Genomic DNA, 26780 nt, shown 5'->3' with positions numbered 1-26780 from the left:
GGCTTTGGTTGCCTCATATGTAAAAGTAGGTCCTTGGACTAGATGGTCTTTGGACCTCTGGCAAAAAGAAGGGTGGGCAGGGTTAAGTGTCATTCATCAATGTATAGTAACCAAATATTTGGATTATTAACACATGGTGCTCAAATGTAGGTAAGATGGATGCAAATGGGGTCAAAAAAAGAAACTCTATTATCTCCAGGCTCTTTTTTATACTCCACATACATATGTCTTTAAACAAATAAAGATCATTTCTCTGAGTTGTAACTACAAAATCCTCAAATTATCATTTGGAGTGATTAAATTTTATTCTGAAGCTTCTTTGACAACATTTGTAAGTAATTTTGCTCCTAGAATATAATGTGAGTAACTCTGCTTCAGGGTTATAATAAAGTAATTAATATGTGGGAACAGAATGGAACAGTTCAGAGCAGGCTACAATTTATTGCCTCCATAAACAATAAAGTTAAACAGAGGCAACTCAAAGGAGAATTACAAGAAGCATTAATTTTTTTTCCACATGGAAGGAAAAAAATAAAGCTGTAATGATTTGATGATGTAATAAATATAACAAGTCACATTTTCAGTAATTTATTGTTTCATTACTTACTCTTCAGGCAAGAGATATGGATCCAATACTGGTGGAGTGGGGGATGCCATCTTAGTCAGTGCCATGATATGCTCAAAGGTGATGTCAGTTTGGGTGCCCATATCCACCAGCTGGGAGTCTAGTGAAGGAGTAAACATCTTTGTTCGAGGGGTCCGTCTTAAGACCTGGACGACAATGGGTTCTTTGGCTGTCTTGAAAGCTTCCACAGCTTGATCATGGGTTGCTTTAGATAAATCCTTCCCATTCACCTGTTAAAACAGTTAAGGAAACAAAATAGGACTTTAAACCAATGATGAAACCCTTGTAGATTTCATTTCTCATTCATTTTTTTATAAGTGTGATGAAAATAAAGGAAAAAATATAAAAATGGCTTATAATCTTATCTATTTCAGTTTTCTGCAATATCACTGACAGTCATTATCTTTGGGCTAGCAGTTGAATAAGTGGACCCCATTGATTCAAAGACAGGCAACAGAATGGGGAAGATTTGAACCCAAGTTTATTATGTTTCCATTGACCCATGATATTGATGCTAGGTAACAAGAGAGCTAAAAGATGGGTAAATATGCAAAATCTGAATTAGGATAATAAAATACTCTTTTACTCTAAAAGAAATCACTTCATTTTCATAAGTTTGACTTTTCTCTCTCTCTCATCCCTCATGGCCAATCTTTTTTAATTCCATTTGTATAATATCTCTTCCAATAACCTCTTTCTTTCCATCCACATGACTCTAGTTTTCACCATCTCTCATTTGACTTACTGTAGCAGTTTCCTAACTTGTCTCCCTCTCAAATCTCCCCCCTCCCCATTATATGCTCCAAACATCTGCCAAATATTTCTACAACACAGATCTGAGCTCAAATTCCCTATTGTCTGGAGGATACAATTAAAAACTCCTCTGTTTGATATTTAAAACCCTTCACAATCTGATTCTAATTAGTTTCTAGTATCATTATACACGACTCCTTTTCACATAATCTCTATTCCAGTTAAAGTAGGTGACATTATTACCCTTACATGTTCATTCATCTCCCATTTCCAGGTCTTTGCACAGGCTGTCCCTCATGCCTGCAATGCACTCCCCTCTCACCCCTACCTCCCAGAATGCTTAGCTTCCTTTAATGTAAAGCTCAAGTGCCTACACTAACCCATTCCTGATCTCCTCAGATGCTAGTTTCTACATTTGAAACACAACTACCTTGAATTTAACTTTTAGTATATTTTAGTATTTCTTATATATTTGTAAAAGTATAAACAAAGAGAATACAAAGTAATGGGAAGGAAGGCAGCAAGGTACCAGCAAACGATATGTGGAAAGGCCCGGCCACATGGAATTAAATTTAATTTTCCTTGTTATGTCCCAGAACATTCTGTTATAGTGAATTGGACAGATTGATTTCAGACTGCTGGGGCAGAAGGCAATCCCTTTGAGGGTAGGGTTTATTTCAGTTCTGTCTTTCTGAACAATGTTAATACATATTATTAAATGCTTGTTGATTTAGGCAAAACAATTCACTCATATTAGCAGCTTATTAACTTAACACTCTTCCCTTTTCCTTCCTCCCTATTTCTTGATATGAATTGAGGGAAAATCTTCAGTTAAAAATTTTCTACTATAAATACATACCTCTTGCCATACACAAGGAACATACAATGAATGAGTCCCCAAACTGAACAGGAGGACCAAATACTGGACTGACTTTGGAAACTTGTAATGTTCTTTGCAACAGAGACCCAGGACCATTATTCTTCTAGTAAAATATTGTTTTGAATCACTGGACACTATAGTTGTCAGAGTTGGAGATAAGGATCACCCAAAGGACAGTGAAGAAGTGCACTATATATGGGAGCTGGCTGAAGCACATTCCAAATAAAGACATATATAAAAGAAGCAGGGAAAAGGATGTCATCTGAAAAAGATGATTGGAAAGTATGACGGCATATTGGTCATGGAGCAAGAGAAACATATAACATATGGACAGTTGGTCTGTTCCATGGGTATCCCTGCAATTCGTGAAAATAAGACATAACAATGGGCTCCAAATCCTGGCCAAGAGTGATTCAGAGTGGGAAGGTATGGATAGAGTGTGATCTGCATGTTGGATGGTAAAATTACAAGTACCATCACAAATGAAACCATACTTCCATATATGTATTGAAATTTAATTATAAATTAGGGATTTTGATCCTCATGACAACCCTATGGACTTAAGTAACACAATGCTATGTCCCCACGTAATAGCCGAGAAAACATTGGCTTAGGGGTTACTTTATTTACCCAAGATCACATAGCTAGACAATTACAAAATCGGGAATTGAATTTAATTCTTCTGACATCTCCTGCAAGACATTTTGTCAAACTGTATAGTATTAAACTAGGTCCCAAGAAATGGTGTTTTAGTTTTTGGCAATAAATTGGGAACTAGTGATGCAGTGATCATACACCATACAACCAATTCCTAGTCATGAATTTCTTTAGCTTTCTTAATTCTCTTGGATGAACAACATGTTCCCTAAGAGTCCAAGGAATATTTGTGCTAGCTGAATATTTGGGCTGAGTTTTTCAAGATTATTATAATTTATAAGCTCCTTCTTCATATTAATGCATTTGGTGGATGCTATTTGGCACACTTTTTATTTATAATAACTTTCCTTTACTTAAAAGGCTTGCATGTTGTTTGAGCTGTCCTTATGAATAAGATGCAGAAAGCTTCCTTCTGTTTCTACTTGTCCAAGCAGAACATGGACATTGATTCTTGCAGCTGTTTTTCTACTTTCTCTTAAATACATCAACTCAGGGCCTATTGGGACAAGGAGAACTCTGAATTGGCAACTTTGCACAAATGCCTTGTAAATAACAGTTGGGTTGAAGAATTGATGATGGGCTCTTTCCTTTTAATGAAGCCTTAACTAAATTACAACAGCCGAGTAAGTATTAATGATTTGGATTCAATCCATTTAAGTAATTTACTTTCACTGGTGATGGCTTTGGGCAAGAGGGGCTGCGGGCCACAAATTGCTGAATGTACCAGTAAGTAAGCTTAAGGCTCAAACACAGAATTCTGTCCATCCAAAGAGGACATGACTGTTTTAATATGGTGGCTTGCACAAATTTGCCACTTCAAGTCACTGAGTAAATGACTCTTAAGGGACCATCAGGAGCCCACAATGACATGTAGTTCATACTTGGGCTGGTCAGAGCTATGGAACATGGAGGAGCGACAGAGCAAGGGTGGTGGGACAGGCTTATCTGAAGTGTGAAACAATAGAAAGAACAACAATTAGCTAGCAGATCTGGGTTCAAATCCTGCTGTTGTCTCATTACTCTAGTGATCTTAATTCTGACTTCTTTGCATCAGTTTCTCCTTTTGTAAATTGAGGTACTTAGATTCTAAAGTGCTTCCTAAGATCTCTGATCCTATAATCCTTTGACCTATGAGTAGCTAGGATGGGGGAGTGGATAAAATACTAGCTCTGGATACTGAAAGATCTGACTTCAAATCTGAGTTCAGGCATTTTATAGCTTTGTGACTTTGGGCAAGTCATATAATCTCTGTTCTGTAAAATGGGAATATTAATAATAGCACCTATTTTTTGTGAAAACCAAATAAGATAATATTTGTAAAGCACTTGGCACAGTGCCTGGCACATAAATATTATTATTAATTTGTAAGGAATTCGAAAAGGTGATATAAGGGAGAGTGTTAAGAACAAGGAAAAGAGAGATGGGAAGGGGATGGAGACTGGAGAAGGGAAAATGGGAAACGAGGTTGGTATGGGAGCTGTACACTGCGATGAGAAAACAATATCAGGGAATTCCCATGAGGGCTAATGATCTACCCTGCATAATCTGCTTCTCCTTCACTTCAGCCTTAATTTGACAACATAAAAGCAAATTAATGTTATATTTCACACAATTCAAGCAGCTTTTGTCCTATTCAAATTTAGAATTTTGGAAATTGATGCAAAACTAAGGATATTGTATGAGCATAAATCCAGCAGCCTGGCTGACTTTCATTATCTGTATTTAAGTATTTAACACTCTTTCCTAGACATTTCACACAGCAGAAGAGTGCATCTCAAAAACAATTTCTGGCCTTCCACCATCTAAAGTTAGCAGAAATGTCTTTCAGTTTTGCAAAAATCCTTTGCAGAAAAAAAAAAAAATCCTTGTTTCTCTACTCCCTCTTTTTTTCTAATCCCACATTCATTTGCATTTACATAGAGTAATTTTGTTACTACTTTGCTTAGTTGTACATATAGTTTTTTAAAAGCTGTATGAGCCTCTAATATTCTTTGAACATCAGAATGCTTGTGCTTGTTAATGACAATTCTGTTCACAAGAAGAAAATTTTTATTAAAAAAAATTTGTCAATGGCTTATTATATGCTCTGAATTCTCCTAGTACCACATGACAGAAAGCCTAATATAATTAATTAATCAACAAATATTTATTAAAAATTTGCTATGTTTCAAACACTGTGCTAAGAACTAGGCATGTAAAGAAAGGCAAAAACAATTAATGCCTTCATGCAGGTCCCTCTCAAATGGAACCAGAGAATCTGAGTTCAAATTCTGACTCCAATAAACTGCCAGACCATTTGAGTATTAGTGCCTTCAACTGTAAAATGGCAATAACAATATGTTTCATCAGTCAGTCACTTAATCAATAATCAATAAGCATTTATTAAATGCCTACTCTGTGCTAGGCACTAATCAACTTCCAGCAGGGCTGAGAATAAAGTAGTCTGGAATCTTTAAAACGCTGTCCAAATGTGGGCAACTCTCATTTTTATTTTTATTATTATTATTCTCATTTGTTTTTGTATTTTTGCTCATGACTTCAGTGCTAAAATTCTTATAGTGTGCTTGAATAAGTGGAATAAGGTTTTTTGTCCAGCCCCTAATAATGGTGGAAGGTGGTGAAATTATTGGGCCACTTCCAAATGAGCCTCAAGTTTCCAGGCTTACAGGACAGGGAAATTAATATCTATCATGCCTGTTTTATTGTATTATTTATTTAATAATAATTTATTATTATTTAATAGGGAACAAACAAACACTTGTTAAAATTCTTTTGCCAATTTTAATGTGCTACATAAATGCCATCTTTTATTATTATTATTATTATTATTATTATTTAAAAACAGTCCTCTTCTCATGTCATATCTTCTTTATATTTACAGTTCACCTCTGTCTTAGAGGTAAAATTCATGCCTTAGGATACTTAGTTGATATATGACAAAAATCACTCTGAACAAGTTCACATCTATCATTATCAATGTCTGATCCATCTACTTAATCGGATTAACAAAGTGCTGATTTGTCAAAGTCCTATTTTGATTAGCAGTGTTCCTTTGATCAAGCCATTTTCTCTATCAAATTGAGCCCAGCTGCTGCTTCCCTGAGTTACAGCTTGCAAACCCACAGTAGAACCATTCAGCATGAGTTTAAACAGCGCAATGAAAGACATGCATGAAAGACCTGGCAGGAGAAATTGTAAGCTGGAGAGTATTTCATGATGGCGCAGAACAACCATCATGAAGACTTGGCAAACCATTCAACTGTTCTCTGAGCCATTTGATTATGAGAAACAAGTAAGACCCCCTTTAAATCACTTTAGCTTGTGTATTTTCCCATGGCATTGAGACAACACAGAAAGGTAGCAGCCACTCTACCGAAGCTTAGAGGAAAACTGTAAGGTAAACTCCAAAATGTTGTGGGATGGCACCCACCCATGTGCACAAACCGTGGAATGTCATTCATCAACCATATGGGTCAATCATGGCAAACACCAGTACAGGATTTCAATTACAAAGCTAAATGAAAACCATTTTATTTCAATTCATAAATAGTAAGGCCCTACTATGTGCCAGAAGTAATAGAGAAGGAAATAATTTTCTTTTCTTTCTTTCTTTCTTTTTTTTTTTTTGAGAATGTTTCCTAGAGCCTTGTAACCTTTCTTATATACTTTGCTGAATAATAAAATATTAAGCTGGAAGAGGCTAAGCATTTCATTTTTATAAATTAGGATATCTCTCGTTTTTACAGCACCTTCATTTCCACCAAAGAGCCATCCCTTGTAAACAAAAAAGGAAAAAAGGAAAAAACAAAAAAGTTCTACAAAACTAACATATCAGCGGACAATCTCATAATTCTTCAATTCATGGCTTAGTGATATATAGAACCTTGTTTAAAAGATGCAAAGTGCTATGAAATTCACTTCATGTCTGACTGACACTAAATGGGAAGCATTCCCAAAAGGATGCAGTATGGAATAATACATAGGGCACTGTGTTTGGAGTCAGGGAAAGCAGAGTTCAATCCTGCCACAGTCCTTGGAAGATGTGTGATCCTGGACAACTTATTCTTTGCTTCATTTTTCTAATGAAGAACCCAGTGGCTTCCAATGTCCTTTCTGCTCCTGAATCTATCATCCATACAATAAATATGCTTTGTAAATTTTGAGGGATAATTCTGATTCTAGAGGCTGGGTTATTCTTGGGGATAGGGTAGGATGGTTCTTGACCCTATTGTAGATTTTTTCTTAACACCAATAAACACATACATATTTTCAGGTTAAACTCTTGAGGATGACTGAATACTAGAGTTCTGACCCTAGACTATCAGAAAAAGCCTTAAGAACCTTGGCCTCTATTCCCCAAACATCTTGATGGAGGTAGTTTAAGATATATTAGATTTGCTTAAATCTAAATCGTGCATGCACGAACACACACACAAATAAAAGGTGAGGGGAGTTCAGAACCATAGACAGCCATCCATACAGTCAAATTTGTTTTGAATTACCATGTACTCATAACACTTATTACACTGTCAGCTTGGAATCCCATAACTGAAAGCTTCCAAGAGGTGATGACTTCAGTTCATGTGATCAGCCAACCGAACATGACAACCTTTATGTTTTGTCTTAGCACCCCATCTGCATTACACAAAGCAGTTATGATGCCTGCAATTACAGAAAAAATGCAAGGCGAGTCAAGTTTGGCCTGGTCAAATTAAATATCATTAACTCGCCCAATTGAGCAGATTGCTTTGAAATAGTTTACACAGCTCTAAGACCAAAGAAATGGAATGTTTTGGAGAGAGAAATGCTGATTACAAAGCTAATTTTATTTTCATTTTTACTAGAAGTTAAATGCACAAGTTATTCACCTAAGGGCCCCTGATCTTTTCTTCAGTTAGGTGCAATTATGGGAAAAGAGGCAATCTCTTCATTTCAGAGGATGCTTCATTGTTGGGCTATAACATGCAGCAATGGACCTTAAAATATACCTTTTATGGGAAGGTCCTCCCAGGCAAATTAATGTTAGCAGAGATAAACAATCATGCTGTTCAAGCAAAATCATGCTCTCCTCCAAGGTTAGACTTAATACTGAATAATATACCTAATTTTACTTTTTATGAGGTGTTTATATCATTGTTAAAACAACAACAACACATTTCTATTGATTTTAGGGTGGGTTGTTGTAGAAAAATTCTATTCTTACCTGTCATAGGAACCCATCCTAGTCCTGCCAGGTAAGTCCTGCATCCCTGGTTCTGAATAATTTCAGACTTCCTCCTGGCAGCTGGAAAGGCACTGGAGGCAACCTCAAATTCTAGTACTATCAGTTTTGTTTAACAGATGGTGGGAGGGAATCCATGACTGCCAGCATCTTACAAAGAGATGATGCTAGACATCATCTTCCTCCGAATTCTCGGCAGGAAGCTTTTATCTGACTTCTGCTTAGATCATGGGGGGCAAGGGTCTTAACTTTTTCCGTATTATGGATCCCTGTCTGTGGCAATTGGGTGACACTTACAGATCTCTTCTCTGAACAATGTTTTTATGTAGGAATTCAACTTCAGTGAAAAAGACATGAAGGTATTTTTAAAATGTTCAAACACCTCAAGTTAAAAACGTCTGGGAATAGTCTGATTCCTTTTATGGAATACAGTCAGAACAGCATGTTTGGACCATTATTCTCAAGTGAAGTCTCACTTCGTTTTACTGTTACTGTTATTCAATCTTAAAAAAGTTTTGCTAGAAAAAATAAGCTTGAATGTGATAAATTTCTCCCCAGATAACTTCTTTTAAGGGAACAGCTATAATTTCTTAGAATCATCTAATTGCAACATCTCAAAATTGGAATATGCCTTGGAGCAGTATAGTCCAAAAGGTCTCAGAAAAGCAACACTCTCTACATAACATGCTAAATAAAGTCAACCAGCTTTTGCTTGAAGGCCCTCAAAAGGCATTCTACTTGAAGTCAGTTCTGATTGGGAGGAAGGATCTGCCCAGATCTTCTTCTTGCCATCCCACACATATCCCCCTTTCCAAAATTAGCCATAAAATGATAATTAAATCAAAATCTGATTGTAAAAAGGGACATATCAATCGATTGCCCTATAATTATTTTCAATCATTATTTTCCATAAATTCCTTGTCCCAAACCCTCCTTCCAGGCCACCACGCCCTTATATATGTTGTCTTTATCTATTACAGGAGATTCTCAACATGGGGTCTCAAAACTTGTTTAAATATTGTTAACAACTGTACATCAATGCAATTGTTTTTCTTTATAATATCATGTATTTCATTTTATTTATTAAAAAAGCATTCTGAAAAAGTGTCCCTAGACCTCAAGAAGCTGACAAAGGAGTCCAGAACACAGAGAAAAAAGATTAATAAAAGAATTTTTCTACAACACACAAATGTAAATTATCTGAGAACTTTGCTTGATCAAATGCTTAAATGTTCTATCTCTTTCTGTGTCTCTTTATCTGTGTCTCTCTTCTTATCCATTCCCCTTATCTCCAAGTCTTTCCCTTTCCAAGCTAGACTTCTTTCAGTCAACTGATACTTCTCCAGTGTGGCTCAAGGCCCCTCATCTTTCTAGCTGCCACTCTATTGTCTAGTTTATTAATGTCTTCAAAATGGTAGAGATGGAACATTTTCAAGGAGAAAATGTAGACAGGGAGAGAATACTATGTTCTTTGTGTGTGTGTGTGGATGAAAGTGTTTATTTGGATGACAACCTTTAATTATTACATCACAATCACTTTTATATTAGTGTACAAGCCAATCTAAGCTTACTAAGTGCTCATCTCATTTAAAATTTGGGCTACTATAAATCTTGCTCTTGGCTACAAACCAACTTTTATAGTTTTGTTTAATTAAATTGAGGGGCACTAATTTAACTTTTTAAAAAATATCACACCTATGTTTTCAAACTAATTAATGCTTAGACTCTATTGGAAGCAATATAAGATGATAAACTACACATAGAAAAGGAAAAGGTTTGAGGGTCTGATTTAGGCCAGAAATAAAACCTTTTTCCATTCAAGAAAGTCCCATCAGCCTTAATTTATTTCAAATTCATAGTTTGCTCCAGGGATAGAGGATGGGGGAAGGATAATTTATCTAAAATTTAGACGTTGTGCACAGTGAGCTCAGCCTGTAAGCCTTAATGAATGAAATAATTTACAAATTATGTAGGTCTAGACATTTCCATGGGAAGAGTGCTAGCCAAGTAATGCTGGAACTCTGACATCTAAACCTCACCCCCTAATTATTAGACGCTTAATCTTTAATGATGCATTTGATCTCTAAATGTAGGTCAATGAAGTCGAAACAGGGAAATTTCAAGATGATTCCAGAAGATAGCAAGTTCTTAAGTTTGGTGAAGAGTTGAATTGAGTTTAGAATGATCTGCTTAAAGTCATTCAGTTTAATTCAACAGAATGATGCAATGGAAAGAGGTTAGATTTGCGGGCTGAAGACAAAGGTGCAAATCTTTCCTCTACATCCTTCTAGCTTTGTGATCCTGCACATGTCACTTAATCTTTATGACAACTGAATTTCTCTCTGATCAAATGGCAAGACTAGATGACCAGATTTAGAAACTATATTCCTGATTTAGCAAGCACTTATTCTAGGCCTACTGTATTAGACACTGTATTAGGTAGACAAAAATGAAATAATCTTTGACCTCTAGTAGATTATATTTCTTCTGATAGATACAACTCAAACACAATCTAAGGTATGCAAGGGAAGATGCCAAAGCAGAGATTTGGACTAAAGGTCTAGGAAAATCTGAGGGAGAGAGTTCTGAGAGCTTTAAAGGTCAGGCAGAATTAGTTGGCAGAGTGACACACTTGGAAAGAAGATGAGGGGAGCAGCTTGGATGGAACACTGGTCCTGAAGTCTGGATGAGCTGAGTTCAAATTCAGCTTCAGATACTTCTAGCTGTTTGATTTTGGGCACATTGTTTAATCTGGAATGTCTTCAAAAAGAAAAAAAAAAGAAAAAAAAAAGAAAGAAGATGAGGAATTGGAAAGGAGAGATGATGAGGGAGTAGATTCCAGGAACTAGAAAGAGCAGTTGATTCTCACAAAGAATCCTACATCCAAAATATAGACAGGCAGTAAGTACATAAAGATAACATTATAAAGTGGATTGAGATTCAAGGTTATTGATCCAAAAGCTTTACTCATAATGTAGTTAAACTATGGTATTAAATACTAGAAACTTGAGTTTCAGACCTCATACATGATTTAAGAGGGAAGGGGAGGAAAGAAGAAGGTATATTTTAGGCTATCCTGAGCAGTTCTTCACAACTGCTCAGGAAGCATTGTATTTGACATTCTCACCAACTAGGAATCTTCCACCCAAGCTTTCAATGCCTGACGTGATGTTGGCTTATTCCTTTTCCTTCCCTTGGCAGAGTGAAATATCCCTCTTCTTCAAAGTTGTCCATATCCTAAAATCACTGAAAGCCCCCTGGCCCAAATAAAAACTTATTCTTGAATAGTAAAAGGCAGCTAGGTATTTGGGGAAAAACCATTTGATTGAATTAATTTACTAATACATGATTTTCCCTTAAGCCTCAAAAAGGGAGAATTTTTTTTAAAGTGGACACTTAATATGAATTTATAATTGTCAATTTTTTAGGTTTCATAATAGTACAAAGTGAATGTGTATAGGAGAAATAATAATTTTTGGTTAGAAGGTAAATCATCAAGGACTGTCCTGGGCAGGGTTCTCAAACTACGGCCAGCTGGATTATGGCAAATGAGCTGAGGGGCAGAGACAGAGTGTGAGCTTTTGGTTTTGCTATAGTCTGGCCCTCCAGCAGTCTGAGGGACAGTGAACTGGCCCCTTATTTAAAAAGTTTGAGGACCACTGGTCCTGGGTGTCAGTTCCCTAAGTAACCTACTCCTCTTTTTCACAACCTCTTCTATTTGCCTGTTTTAGAACCTGTAAATTCAATGGAAGGGCCAAGCTTTTTCACAATGTTTTTTATGGTTGAAACGTCCTTTCAGAAACCACACAGAAACATTATATGAATTCCTTGTAGATTAGGGTCTACATTCTACATTAAAGGCCAGTTGGATGATTTTCTTGCTAAGGAGCTCTTCCTCATCTCTTACCTAAATTCTCATGTTGAATTTTTCTATCATTTAATTTTGCGAGGAACAGACATCTGGAAACCATCCTTTAAATAATAATTTACATTGCTTATATCTTTTTAGAAAAAGATGTAGAAATACATAGATATACTTGATGTTAAAAAAAAAAGCACTGTCTAGTCCCATTGAGGCTATGCTTAAAACACTTTTCACATTACATAACAATTATATCATAATCCTGCCAAGCAAGGCCATGAAGATCTTGTATGATGCTTGCCTGCATTCCCTGGGAAAGTTTTGACTTGGACACAAGTTGGCTTAAATCGTTTCTGAATGTACTTGTGTTGCTTTAAAAAAATACATCTTGTTCCTTGGAGAGAAACCTCCCTTCATTGTAATTTTTCAATCCGTCTGGAGGCTTTCATGGTGTCAAATTGAGGACCCCAGGGAGAATATGTACTGGGAGGAATTGACAAAATATATGGCACCAAATCCAATTTTCGCCATCTCTGACAAATAGTTCTTACCAGGTTCCCACAGAAATACAGCAAAGGGAGGCACTAGTATTCCAGAACCTTGAAAATTACTTGGTGAATGTTTTTGCATTATCAAAAAACATCTTAAGTAAAAAACCCTCATGTAATTATATTAAGGATGAAAAACAGAACTGAACACTTGGAGTCAAGAGCAATGATGACTGCCAATTTTCTTCCACTTCTTCTTTGAGGCCAAAGTGGTTTTTATGACATTTGGATCTTAACTTCCTCTGCGGTAGGGATTAGTGGACATGGCCCAATGCATGTAATTCTGAACATCCCTTTCCTACCTGCATGGTTTTCAAAGGGTAATGAGACATCAAGGTACTATTTCAGGTTACACAGAAAAGGAGAAGAAAAAAGTAGAGGGACAATGTATTTGAAAAATTTCTACTGTTCAAGAGCCAATGGTTTCTATACTGTTCCCACTGGGCTGTGAGATAGGCAGTAAAGTTTTCAATAACATAATTATGTGACCACTCTCTATTGGAATGCTTCACAGATATTAAGCATGGATAAGCTCATTGCATGTTTGAATAAACACAAGCTTAGCAGGAAACAGTTTTTCTTTTCTCATTATGGCTTTCTCAAAGGGGCTCCAATTTCTTCAAGGGTAGGTATTATAATGCTCATTTTGCAAATGGAAAAAAATCAAAAGAGGCTACACACACACACACACACACACACACACACATATATGTAAAAGATCAGTATATCAAGTGTACAGGTAAATCACAGCTAAGATTTGTAAATTCTTCAATTGGGAGCTCTCTTTCCAAGAATGTAGATTAGGTTGTGATCACTGCGTTAGTGTCTAATAGGATATCCTTTCTAAGCTACTTATAGCTTAAACAATAATAGCTCTAAGCTATAATAACTTAAAATGGCACCAAGATTTTAGGGGAGCCCTATATTATGTCTCTAGTCATAATTTCTGTCTTTCTATGATGTTCTGGATTTAGAGTAGTAAGTGTGACCTCCTCATTAGAACCAAACTTGTAGAGTTGGCAAGCACCTAAGAGGTCATTGACTTGCTCTAGATTTCCCAGGTACCAAGTACCAGAGTTGAGTTTGAAAATAGGATCCACCTATATACCTTTTACCATACTATATTGCATCTTTCCAATATCCCATCTTTTGTTCTGGTTCACCTTTCCTAAACCTTATCTTATTCTTCCTACAATTTTCAAACACCTTTAATTCTACATTTTTTCCTTGTTTATCTATTTTGTTGTCTTCATTTTTTATCTTTCGCAGCCCTTACCATATTTAGACAACCAATTCAGCGAAGGACTGGACTATGACTTGTACCACTTAATCCCTTGTGTACTTTTCATCCTTCAATGGTGGGTTACCCCACCAGAAGCTGTATCCTGTCCCTACTCAATAGCTGCTAAGTGCTATAGGAGGAAATAATTTCAACCACAATTTTCTAATTTTAATGGGTCTTCAAAGCTGAATGGCAATTCTTTTCTTCCTCCATGATTAACTTTATCATGTTCACTACAGCTGGAGATCCAAACCTCCCCCTTTCTACTTCTACTCAAGCCCCTTCTACATCAAACACATGATCTCATTTCTATTTCACTGAGAAAATAGAAGCCATTATGGTGCAGTGGAAGGAGAGCTATGTGGGGGTTTTTATTGTTTTATTTTGATAGGTATTTCTTTATTTTTGTTGAAGGGCTCTTTATTCTCCAAATCATTTGGGTTTATAATTTTAAAGTTGTCTTCAATTACATCTTCTCTCATGCCTCATATCCATTGGGCTGGCAAGTGCTATTGATTTTATATAGCTTTATAACATCTCTCACATTTATTTCATTCATAAACCACAGTTTATTTCAGGCCTTACCTCTCATCAAGACTATTTCACTAAGCCCTATTTCTGTTTATAGCCTTTCCACTCTCTACTACATCTTCAACATACCTATCAAAATAAAACAAATAACCCCCCCACACACCTTTCAGAGCATTACACGATAATTATGCATTTCCCCTACTCTGAAGTCTTACAATGGTTCTCTACTGCTACCAGAAAAAATATAAAATCTGGCTCCAATCTATCTTTCTAACCAATGATAGATTATTTCACTTTTTATGTTATAATTTCTGCTTTTGTACATCCAACAAAACCATCTTCCATGCCCAGATTGTATCTGGTCCTCATCTCTGTCTATAAGAATCCTGATTTTCCTGTAAGTAATACACTACTGCCACTGCCTTTTCATTATTCTCCTGGTTGTTAGGGACCTATTATCTTGAATTTTATTGTCTGTTTATAGTGTATCTCACCTTGCACCTCCTGCTAGAGAGTAAGGCTTGTGGAAAGAAGGAAAGAGGTCAGCCACAGATTTAGGAAGATCAGGTTCAAGTTTCCCTGATGGCACATACTGGCTCTGGGAACTGAGAAGTCTCCTCAAGTCTCAGTTGCTCTGGACAGCTTTCTAAAACTATAAACTGTAGATTAGGGGAAAATCTGTAGAAGTAATTTTCAGAATTGGAGTTCCTTATACAGCTAGGTTCATATTAATTTGAATACTAAATCTCTACATTATTATAATTTGCACCAAATATTTCCATCAGAACCAGAACCAGTTGCTATATTTAATGTAATTACAATTTCAATTAGTATGTATTGAAATACACATGACCTAGCTCTACCAAGGAATTCGCAGTTTAATTTGATCCTATCCTGATCCATCACCTACCGCAGAGCCTTACCCATGGTAGGGACTTAGTAATATTTGCTGGATGGATTATTGCATTCCTTTAGAAGAATGTAAACTCATTAAAGCAAGGGCATTTAATTTTTTTAAATTTTCTTTCCCTGTGTTCCTAATATTTAGCAAGTTCTAAGTACACAGCAGCTAGGTGGCACAGTGGATAGAACATTGGGTTTGGAGTCAGGAAGTCCTGAGTTCAAATTTGACTTCAGATATTTACTAGCTGTGTGACTCTGGGCAAGTAACTTCATCCTATTTGCCTCATTATCTTCCTCTGTAAAATGGAGATAATAATAGCACCTACCTCTAGAAGTTGTTTGGAGAATCAAATGACTAAAGAGTTGTAATGTGCTTAGCATGGTGACTGGCACATAGTAACACTAGCTATTATAACTGCTGATATATATCATATGGACTGTGGTGAATCTTTTATTGGTAAAGCAAGGAGTTATGGGCTCCAAATTTTTTTTCTTTTAATGTTTTTATATAATTTTAATGTTTTGCAAGGTTTACTATGCTCGAAAAGACAAATATAATATGTCCAAAAGCAAAGGAGTGGTTAGTATTTTTTAATAAGCATCCCAGCCCAATGTCTGATGAAAAATGTTTTATTAACATAATCCTCCCTTGTGCCATCCTTATATAGGTCTCATAAATATCCTGCATGTGCCTAAATTTGTTAGATGTCTTGCTCAGAGAATATAGAGCTGTTTGGAATGTAAATTTCAGTTCCCAATTCTCTATTCATTAGGGAAAGAAAAATACAAGAGGATTTTTACATAAATAAAATTATTGCCATGTGGAATTAAAAATATATACTTGAAAACTGTAAGATCTTTTATGTCTTACTATTAGCATTTTTTAAAGTGCAAAGCCTAGGATAGGGCACTACCAAAATAAAAAGCCATAGAGACGTAACATAAAAAAGCAGTTAATCTAAATCAGTTAAAAATTTATTAAGGACCTAATATATGCCAGGGACTGGGAACATGGAGGGAAAAAATGAGAATATCCCTGCCCTCAAGGACTTGCATCTTCTTGTACTAATGCAGAATCTGAACTGGAGATCTCAAATGAAATTCAGCATCACTTATTAACTGTATGATCCTGAGCAAGTCATTTAACTTGTCTGCCTCAGTTTCCCCAAGTGTAAAATGGAAGTAACACTAGTATCCACTTCTCAAGGTTATTGTAAGGATCAAGTGACATTGTATCTATAAAGCTCTTTGCTAAGCATTAAATGCTCTAAGAGGGAGAGGGAAGGTAAATAGAAACTGGCACAGAGTAGGTTCTTAATAAATGTTTACTCCATTCCATGATGGCAGGAAAATAATATGTGCATAGAAAATGACATACAAAATATATGCAAAGTAATTGGGTGTGGGAGGGAACTATAAGCTGGGAAGTTAAGGGAGAGTCCTGTGATACTTGAATCAAGCGCTTAGAGAGGGGCTAAGACTTCAAGGGGTAGAGATGAAGGTGGAATGAATTCTAGTTATGGGGCTGAACTATACACATACATTTAGCTGATGGATTGCCATGAATAAAGACCAACAGCTAGATGGACAGGAGAGAGGAATTTGTGAATCTGATTGGGTAAGTCAATATGCCTCCTCCAAGGCTCTCCTTCAACAAGACGTTTCCCTTTCATAAATAAAACTTATATAAGATTCCTTGAAGTATAAAACTGGGGTCATCTTTTCTCACTCTCTTTGCTAGGTATAAAATGGGGAGATGTGAACTTACTGGAGATTCAGGGCATTCTGAACATACTGGAGATTCAGGAGATTCTAACCTGAAAAAAGGGGCTCTGTTGATAATAAGGTCCTAGACGCTCCTGTTAGTAGATAACTTTGGACTGATACCATCAAGTTCTCAACTACAGAGGCATTGAGATCCAGACAACAAAAAGAAACAAAAGCAAAAACTAGATCAGAGAACATCTACTGTCCATGACAATGATAGATAGTTGGATGGACCATATAGTCTATTGTACCTAGATAATTTATTCTATAGTATATAATGTCATATATATGCATATACACCACATATATGTATTTATGTGTGTATGTCCACAATAGTATGCATATATATATATATATAATCAGAAATCGGAAAGAAAATCTGATATAAGATTCTGCTACTGGAAAAAGGACTTGAAATCTTTATATTGAAAAGACACAGATGTCAAGTTTCTATAAGCCTCTGCCTCCCAATCCTGAGCATAAGACACACTGTTTAGATGTTTCATATCATACCTACTCCTTGCTTCATTAGTCTTGGCAAGCAGATACCTTCTGGGCACTCGGCTGAATAATATGACTGGCTGCATCTGTATTTATTGAGAGTGTTGGAGACCCAACCTAAATCCCAAAGTTAATAGGATTTTAGGTGTAAATGGCAAACTGCCCATTTTTCCTGTCTGATAATAGCTGATATTTACATAGCATTTTAAAGCTAGCAGAGTATTTCACATGAATTATCTCACCTGAATTTCACAGTAACCCTATAAAGGAGAAACTATAGGAATTAGTATTCCTGTTTTTAGCAATATAGTATTAATCAATCAGCATTTATTAAGGATCTGCTATGTGCCAGGTCCTGTGCTAAGTGAATAGATAGATAATATTAATCAGTCGATCAGCATTTATTAAACATCTGCTATGTAATAGCTCCTGTATTAAGTGATGGGAATTCAAAGAAATGCAAAACAAAAAACAAAAACAAACCCCAAATGCTAAAGATATAAAGATAAGTAAGCAAATCATCCCTTTTTCTCAGTATTTTATTCTTTTAAGAAGACAGTACATAAAGGTGAGCTGGAAAATAAGGGAGAGGAGAATTACTCATGAGGTGGGACTTTTGGAAATTGTGGGCAAGAAATGACACTGAGAGTTGGTTTGGGGCAAGATAAGATGAACATTCAGGTTTTATTCCAAGGATAGAATGGATAAGAGGGTGGAAGGGAAAGTGTGTGGTGCGTAGATGGGAGTGGCTGGAATGCAAGCAGCATGGTGTAGAGACCAAGGCTAGCAACTTAACTAGTTAGGGAGTGCTAATTAAGGGCTTGCTGTGTATAAGACATCATTCTATACATTGAGGACACTAAGAAAAGCAAAAAAAAAAAATAGTTTCTATCCTTTAGGAACTCTCATTGTAATGGGGAAGAGAAGACAGAGAGAACCTTGTATAGAAAAGATATATGCAATGAGGGGGGGAAGGTAAGAAATGTGGAGCTATAGTTCTGGGAGAGGTGAAAACTCATCTTCTTGGGTACCAGGAGCAGATGAGGAAACCTAGGCTCTAGAGCTTAAGTAATCTGTCAAGTTCATGTATGAATTATGTTATTTATTATTAATAAGTACTTATTATATACTTATATGTTATACATTATTATAAGCTTTTGTATAATATAGTATTATATATTATATACTTATATATAATTCTTATATACTATCAAGTATTGGAGACATGAAATAAAGAACTGGATATTTATACACACACACACACATCTATTCACACATATGCATGTGTGCTGACTAATATAGTCCTTGAATCTAGGTTTTTCTTGACTTGCCACCTGGCTCTTTGTAATTTTATTGGTATAGATAGACATCCCCCAGAGCACAAAATTCCTTCCAACTGGCAACTTATCTGTAATAGAAAGTTGTCTAGGGCATCAAAGAACTAAGTAATTTGCCTGGGGTCATTCAGCCAATATCTGTAAAAAAGCTTGATACCAGGTCTTTCTGACTCCAATACCAATTTACCCTTAACTCCAGGACAACTCACTACCTCTCAACGATGATCTGAATAAAGTGGGAGAGAGGAGGATTCTAGCCCAATGGGGAGCTTTATTAAACTCTCAGGTATTTTTCCATGGGAGTGCTTAAGGAGGAAAGTGGTTTTTTTTTTTTTTTTCTCTTCAAACTCAGCCAAGTTTACAAGGGGCTGAGTAAGCCAGCTGAGTATACTGAAATGGTACACAGTGAAATGGGCAACACTTCTTATAAAGTTAGATCTGGGTGAAAAGTCAATCCATCAAGAAAATGATGATATTGTGATTCTGAAAGTCCTGAAAAAACACAGAAGAAAAGTAAAAACCATTCATCTCTGCCTAGTGTTTATTTGTTTGGCTCCTACTTGATTTAGAGGCTTTCCACATTTACTTGTTGTTTTTAAAAAAACATTATGAAATCCTCCTAACTAGATTTAAACAATACTGGGGGCCAAGGCACCATACTAATAAACATGAAGGAAATCAGAGCTGGAGCTGATACTTCTGTTTAAAATGAATTTCCTGACATTTGTGGATTTATGCCAGAATATTTTAGAACAACTTAAAATTTTGTTTGGGCCTTCAGTTTCCTTTTCTCCCCCCCTTTCTTCCCCTCTTTCTCCTTCTCTTGTTTTTCTTACAAAGCAAAACTATAATATCTCTTTAGATCAAAGCCATTTTCTCTCTTGGCTTGCTGCCTGTTAAAAGAGTTTTCAGATAGATATTAGGCTAAAACTTCCATTTGAGCAACTGGGATGGGACCCTTGAAGCCAAGAGTATAAATCAGGCTGTTGGTCATGCACTCAAAACTTTACTTGAAATGGTCCTAATTTTGAATTAACTACAATTCTTTTTGGATGTATTAACCCATACACTTGGGAACTCTAAGGTTATGAGAGCATACATTTAGAACTATAAAGGTCCTAGTTCACAGCTCTAAAAACCAAAGGCCTCAGAGTACATCTGTGGCTTGTTCAAAGTCCTACAAGTGATAAGAGTGGAAGAGATGGGTTGTGAACTCCAGGTTTTCTGACTTCAAAAGCAATGCTCTTTCCATGGTACCTTATTGATTTAGAATCTAATAGAAGCACTCATTGATTTTGCCTAATAATGGGTATCTTCTTTATTTAGGAGCACCTACCTTAAAATTAATCATTGTTGTGCTTTGCTAAACAAATTTGGTTTTGTTTTTTATAAAGATTTACAAGGCTCTAAATTCAGTAAAGAACTTGATCCCTACCACACTATAAACACTGCAAGAGGTAAGACTCAAGAGTAAGACATATACATCTTTGCCTTGCTTAAAAGCAAACCTTCATGACTTGTATGTATGCTCATATAGATGTTCAAGACTGGTGGAACAAATTAATAAATAAATAGGAGCAAGAATATCTTTTGAAACCAGAGATGGATAAGAGTATGGCTATATGTACAAAAAGGCATTTTAAAAAATGAGTAGTGTAAAGCATTGAAATTGACAGGTTTCCTGAGCAGATTCACAAAATCTCAGAGTTGAAAGGCATCTTAATCACTTTCTAGTTCAACTCATGTCAAAAGATGTTCCCCCAAAGTGGTTATTCATCTTTTGATTCTGAACTGACTTGGAAATATCGAATCAACAAGTTTATCTCTCTGAACTTATTTTATTTGTAAAAAACGCATTGTTTCTTTTTGGTTTGGTATGGCAAGGAGGGGAATGAACTAGGCCTTCTCTCAAGAAAATTCCATTTGGGAGCTGCCTGGAAGATAGATTGAAATAGGGACAATGTTGAGGCAGGGAGATCAATAAGAAGTCAGTAAACAACTTTACAGAAACTACAATTACCCTTTTAATGTGGAAGAACCTGATGATAGAAAATTAATACTTTATGGTGTTCTATTTATTGAGAACCACATGCTATTAGGTGGAAAGATGCTTCATTCTTCTGAATAAGATCTAATTCATTTGAGACAAACTCTTCTCATACATAAATATATCACTTTAAAGAGGAATAAAATAACTTCTTGATGGGAAGCTACACTTATGTGTGAATGAAAAAGGATCTATAATCCTATAGTGGGATACAAAGTATTATGAATACAGTTAATTCTTCTTCAATAGGATGACTTCAAAGCATATCCAATTCTAAAATTCCATAATTTATAGATCCTACCAAATTGATGACAGAAATTCAAGGTTGGGTTAAGGGTTAATACTAGATTAAATTGAATGATAGCTTAGTGTTGTAAAAAAGCACAATATCTGGAGTCGATAGGTCTTGGGTCCTAGACCTGACTCTGCCATTTACTAGTTACCTGACATGTCACAATTTCTCTTTGGGTCATATTTTCTTTACCTGAAAAATGAAAAGTTTGGAATAGATGCTAATATGTTCCCTTCCAGATACAAATCTATGATCTCGTGACCCTATTTATGTTTGTTGGTTATCCCTTCCCGGTTTGGGGTCAATTGAAAAATTGTAAAAATTCAGGGCCCATGACTCTAAAATGGTAATTTAAAAATTCTAATGAGTCACTCTTCATGATATTTCTCCCCTGCTTCTTGTTCTTCCTATCATGAAATTGCCCATCTGAATTCTGCAGATGGTTGGCTAGTCCCTTTGCTTAGGCTTTCTTCTGTGTTGGGGAGCAGGTGTGAATATTTCATTTTCCTGATTCATAGCACTGTAAACAAAGCTTGAATCATTTGGAGGAATAATATATTTGCAGGGATACCATTTCATTGCTTACTTAGTTGATGCGCAAAATTAAAGCATAAAACTAACCCTGAGCTTCTCTAGAACCATGACAAAATTCAATATTCATAGTGCAAAATTATGGCAAAAACCTGCTGGGGAAAATGCAAATTGAGGAGAAAGAAATACTTTCTTCTTTTCAGTGGTTTAGTGAGAAAAATATTTGTCTACATTTGGATGCTAAAAAATGCTAGCCAACAATTCCATATTTTAACTGTAAAATGTGCAAATGAGATACTGGAAAATCTTTGTTTAGAAATGCTTACATCTCACACACAAGCCAGATGGAGCAATGCAAACGTGTTTTACTGAACTGTCTAAATATTCAGGGTTTCCAGAGAACCTTCCCAGACACCTAAGAGAGGCCAGAGACCTCTTCACAAAGCAACACAGAAATTATCTACACTGAAATAAGCAGTTTCCTATTGATCACAAAGTTTTCAGAGAACTATGGGAATTTTTTGCAGTGAAAGAAGATGCAATGATGTTCCATAAAAAAGTTAATTATTTCAGTGATATTGAAGGTAAAATTAGAAGACAATAAGATAAAGAAGAATCTACTAAGAAATCTATGTGGATTAGAAGCAAACTAAGTTTTGACCTTTTTTCCTACCAAAATCTAAACACTAAGAATATTTAAAAAGAAAAACATACAATTAAAATGCCATTTATAAAACTCTTGTCTCTCTTAAGTGTCAATGCCACATTACCAACTGTCCTCTGGACATCTTGAATTCAATCCCTTTACTCTACTTTCCCCACTTATCCAGTCTTGTGGATTGGTTTTTACCCTGAAAACATCTCTTGTAGATGTCTTCTTTTCATTAACTCAGAATGATCTCTTAGTTCAGGACAACGACTGCCTGGATTATTACAATAATATTTTAATTAGACTTCTTGAATGAAGCCTCTATTCCAATCCTTCCTCCATTTAGATACCTGATTGATTTTTTTTTTTAAAAGCACAGATCTGATTTTATCCCAGTCCCATACCCTGTGCCCCATCCTGCTTGCTGAGTTCCAGGCTCCCTTCTAGGATCAAATATAAAATCCTATTTGGCACTGAAAAATGCTCTTCAAGATGCTCCTTTGAATCTTTTAATACTTTCCTCCCTCCCACGGTCTTCAGTGACCTGTTCTGTAGTGCCCTGAACATGATCCCTCATCTGGCATTTTTGTCTACCCCCCATGCCTGGATTCTGTGCCCTTTGAAAGTGCTTTTAAAAAGTTAGAAACATTATATGAGGAGGCAATGCAGTAAGGCATAGAGGAAAGTGTATTAGAATGAGAGGCAGAAAAACTGGGTTTGGATTTTGACGACTACTTACCACCTGAGTAATTTTGGACAAGTTTGGTCTAGATGGTCTCTGAAGTCCCCGATAGCTCTACTTCAATGCACTTAATTTTAATTCTACTATTGCTATTGTTAATAAATGAAATTATTATTTAAAATATTAATACTATCATTATTTAACTCAAAATCTTCAAATTGCTTTCTCATTTCATCAGTGTGGGGATTTCCTGAAATGATCTGGAATACCACACAGATAGGCCATGCCACTGAAAGTAATAACTCTTACCCATGTTCCCTTCTACATGTCCAGAAGTAGTAATATTTGTTCCTCTCCTATTGCCATAATGAGATACTGGTAGAACATCTGGGCTGCCCTCTGATCAGCTAGATAGTACAGTGGACAGAAGTCAGGAAGTGTCAGGAAGACCTCAGTTCAATGTGGCCTTGGAGACTTACTACCTTTATCCTATCACTTTATCCTATTTGCCTTAGTTTCCTCCTCTGTAAAATGAACTGGAGCAGGAAATAGTAAACTCTTCCAGTATCTTTGCCAAGAAAATCCTAAATGGGGTAATATGGAGTTGGACAAGACTGAGCAACAACAATTACCACCAGTGACCACCCCCATATTGCTGTCATCTAAGCAGTCCATCTATTTTTCATCCAGACACATGTAATTATGGAATCACCTCTCTTACTCTGGTTCTCCTTCATAAATTAATTTTCACAGCATGCTACAACATGCTCATATCATCCATTGTCTTCTCTACTGTTCTCCAGGTAATACTAGTTTTCAGCAACGATTATCACTATTAGTAATGAGAGCATTAGGGAAAAAAAATCAGAATGTTTGTGTGTAAGTGCAGAATAATTTTTTTTTCTGGAATGGAAGTTAGGTGGTAAATGTAACACATAAAGAACAAAAAGAAAAAGCAAATAATCTGATGGAAAAAATCTAGAAATATGAAATGATCAGTTTAATTCAACAAACTTAGCATCTGCTATTCTGTGAGGTGCTCTCTTAGGCACTAGACATAGAAATATAAAATTAACTGATTTCCTGCCTTCAGGAGTTTACACATTATTAGGATATTGCAACATGTACATAGGTAAATGCATATAACCTGGGTAATTATGAGAGTGAGGGACAGATCAGACAAAGGCCTCCAGGGAAATCCAAGGAGAAGAAAACACTCAGAACTATATGCTTTCTGATTGAAGTTTATAAATATTTGTAATTAATAGGAAATTTATACAAATGGAAAATACTTGATAGGGAAAGCACATGCAATCAGCTATTTTGAACAACCTGCTTTCTTTTTTTCCCCCTTTGGCTTCATTTTCCCAATTCTGAAAGGCAAACTAGACTAAACAAAGATAGCTGTGATCCCAATGCCATGGTCGTGGCCACCCAGAATAACACAGGTTGTATTTGGAATATGGTAGTTTAGAATCATAGGATTTAGAGCTAAAAGAAAAGAGATTATGGAGAATGACTTCTTCTACTTCCTGTTACCAAGGAAATAAAAAGCTCCTTAGGTCAGCACAAAGCTATCATGCATTCCAGTCTTCCAGTAAGCAAGATTTCTTTGAATTGACTTCTCTGGATTACCTTCTTATTTGGCTGAGACCAACAATTTTCTATCAGTGGAAAAGAGCAAGATAGTTTATATTACAGTTTTAATATTCTATTAGGAGTAGACACTGAGTTATTTCTATTTCCTTAGAATGGCTTCCAAGAAGAGCCTTCAGAAGGAAACAAACCAGCTAGCTAACTGCCCTGGGCAGGAATTCTTAAACTGAAGTCTTCTAGATTTCAAGGGTTCTGAGAATTTGTTTTGTAAATTATTTTGATGATTGAATTTCAACAGCAGTGATTTCCCTGTATTCTTTTATATCTTATTTTATGCATTTATGGAATGGGGTCTTTAAGCTTCCAAAGACTGCCTAAGGGTCCCGAGCACACAAAAGGAATAAGCATCCCTGGTCCAGGGATTCAGGGCTAGAAATGAAAGTGGTAAGAATCATGGTCCCTGGTCAGCAGAGGCAGAAAAGGAAGGAAACATCAGTCACATGGTCTCTATTCTTCTTTCTTTGTGCTATTTTCTGTAGTAGCTGAAAGCAGGGGGAGAGAAATAATGTCTCATATCTGTGTTCATTTCTTAGAACTGACATTCCATAGAGAAGAGAGATGGAGCCAATTTACAAAATACAAAATGATTATTCACAAAACAGAAGAATCTGGAAGCTTTTCCTCTCCCTTCCCACTTCCCCCCCCATCATTAAAGTGACCATCATGTTCTTTCTCTCACCTAAACATCAACATTCAATCAATTTTGATTATTCCCTCTCTTAAACTTTTATATTCAGTTTATTCCTAAATACTGGAGTTTCTTTCTTCAAAGTAAGTTGGTCTTTATGTATTTTGTGTGTATTTCCCCCACCATTGCCCATTAGAACATTTCTATGAGATGCTGAGTGGTGGTCTGTCCTTTGTAGATGAGCTAGACCCTTCTGAAGTGATAAGAAAAGCACAAGGACCATATATTTAAAGCTAGAGAAACTTCAACAGCCATGTGAATTCTGCCCCCTCTCTTTACAATAGGAAACAGGTCTAAAATGAGTAAACATCTTAAAGTCCCAAAGACAGTAAGAGCCAACTCCTAACTCCCCCGATTCCAAATCCAAGACTTTCCCCACTGCAGGTGTTGCCCTTAAGTAAGTTAGTCCCCTGCTGAATCTGTACTTGAAGGCCTTCCATGCTCCAAAACCTCCTGATTCAGTTGTTATAAGCTTTGAGAACTTCAGGATATCACCAAATGAGAATGTGGGACTTCTGAGAACCTCTGAAATTGTTCTGAAGCTCAGCTCTCACTCATAACATTTTTATCAACTTAGAAAATTGTCTGCACACAGTAGGCACTTAATAATGCCATGCTGTGACCACCTCATACCTGAATGCTGAAGTTTTCCCTGCTTTTAATTCAATCCAAATAATGACTAAGATAATTCTGCTAAAAAACTGAATCCTTTACGTCACTCTCTTGCTCAAGTATCTATAATGGCTACCTGGTGCCCACTGAAACAAAATTAAAATCTTCAACCTAATTTTTAGACATTGCCTAGTCTCATTTATTCTTCTATAGTTGTTTTTTTCTTAACTAATCCAACCACTTTTCCCTCCTCTAGTCTGTTCCACATAGGCCAGGGTCTTGGCTAATGCTATTTTTCATTTTAGTGGAATATCCTTCTTTCCATCTAAAGAAATGCTACCTACACCCTTCCAAACCTGCCTTCCCCATAAGGCCCTCCTTGTTCTTCCAGCCAACACTGATCTCTCCTTTTTCTGAAGGCCCACAGTATTCAGAGCTTGCACCCCAACTTGGATCTGATAACATAACGCTTTGCATTGTTTGAAGAGTTTTACTTGTATTCTTCCAAGCTTTGGAGTGGACTGGAACAATCTTGGGGGCAGGAACTGTGTAACTTACTACTTTTATATTCTCTATACAATGAAGGCAGTTCTAGGTACATAAATGAAAATTCAATTAAAATTTCTTATATTTACTAGTTCTTCTTACTAGCTGTATGGAGCTCTGAGGTGGCTCAGTAGAATGCTGGTCTTGGAATTGGTTCCCGAGTTCAAATCTCACCATGGATACTTACTAGCTGTGTCTCCCTGGGTAAAT

General features: G+C 36.2%; 1 protein-coding gene across 2 annotated transcripts in view; it reads right to left on the bottom strand.

Moving 5' to 3' along the window:
• PDZRN3 (PDZ domain containing ring finger 3) overlaps nt 1-26780 on the bottom strand; it is a 277947-nt gene that overhangs the window by 29139 nt on the left and 222028 nt on the right. For both annotated transcript variants that reach the window (XM_074284090.1, XM_074284091.1), the window contains one exon: nt 608-855. In XM_074284090.1, the coding sequence (XP_074140191.1) occupies nt 608-855 (248 nt within the window). The remainder of the gene's footprint in view (nt 1-607; nt 856-26780) is intronic.

Source organism: Sminthopsis crassicaudata, chromosome 1, assembly GCF_048593235.1.
Source record: "Sminthopsis crassicaudata isolate SCR6 chromosome 1, ASM4859323v1, whole genome shotgun sequence".
NCBI lineage: Eukaryota > Metazoa > Chordata > Mammalia > Dasyuromorphia > Dasyuridae > Sminthopsis > Sminthopsis crassicaudata.
Note: the sequence above shows the minus strand (reverse complement) of the source record. Positions and strands in the feature narration are given on the sequence as shown.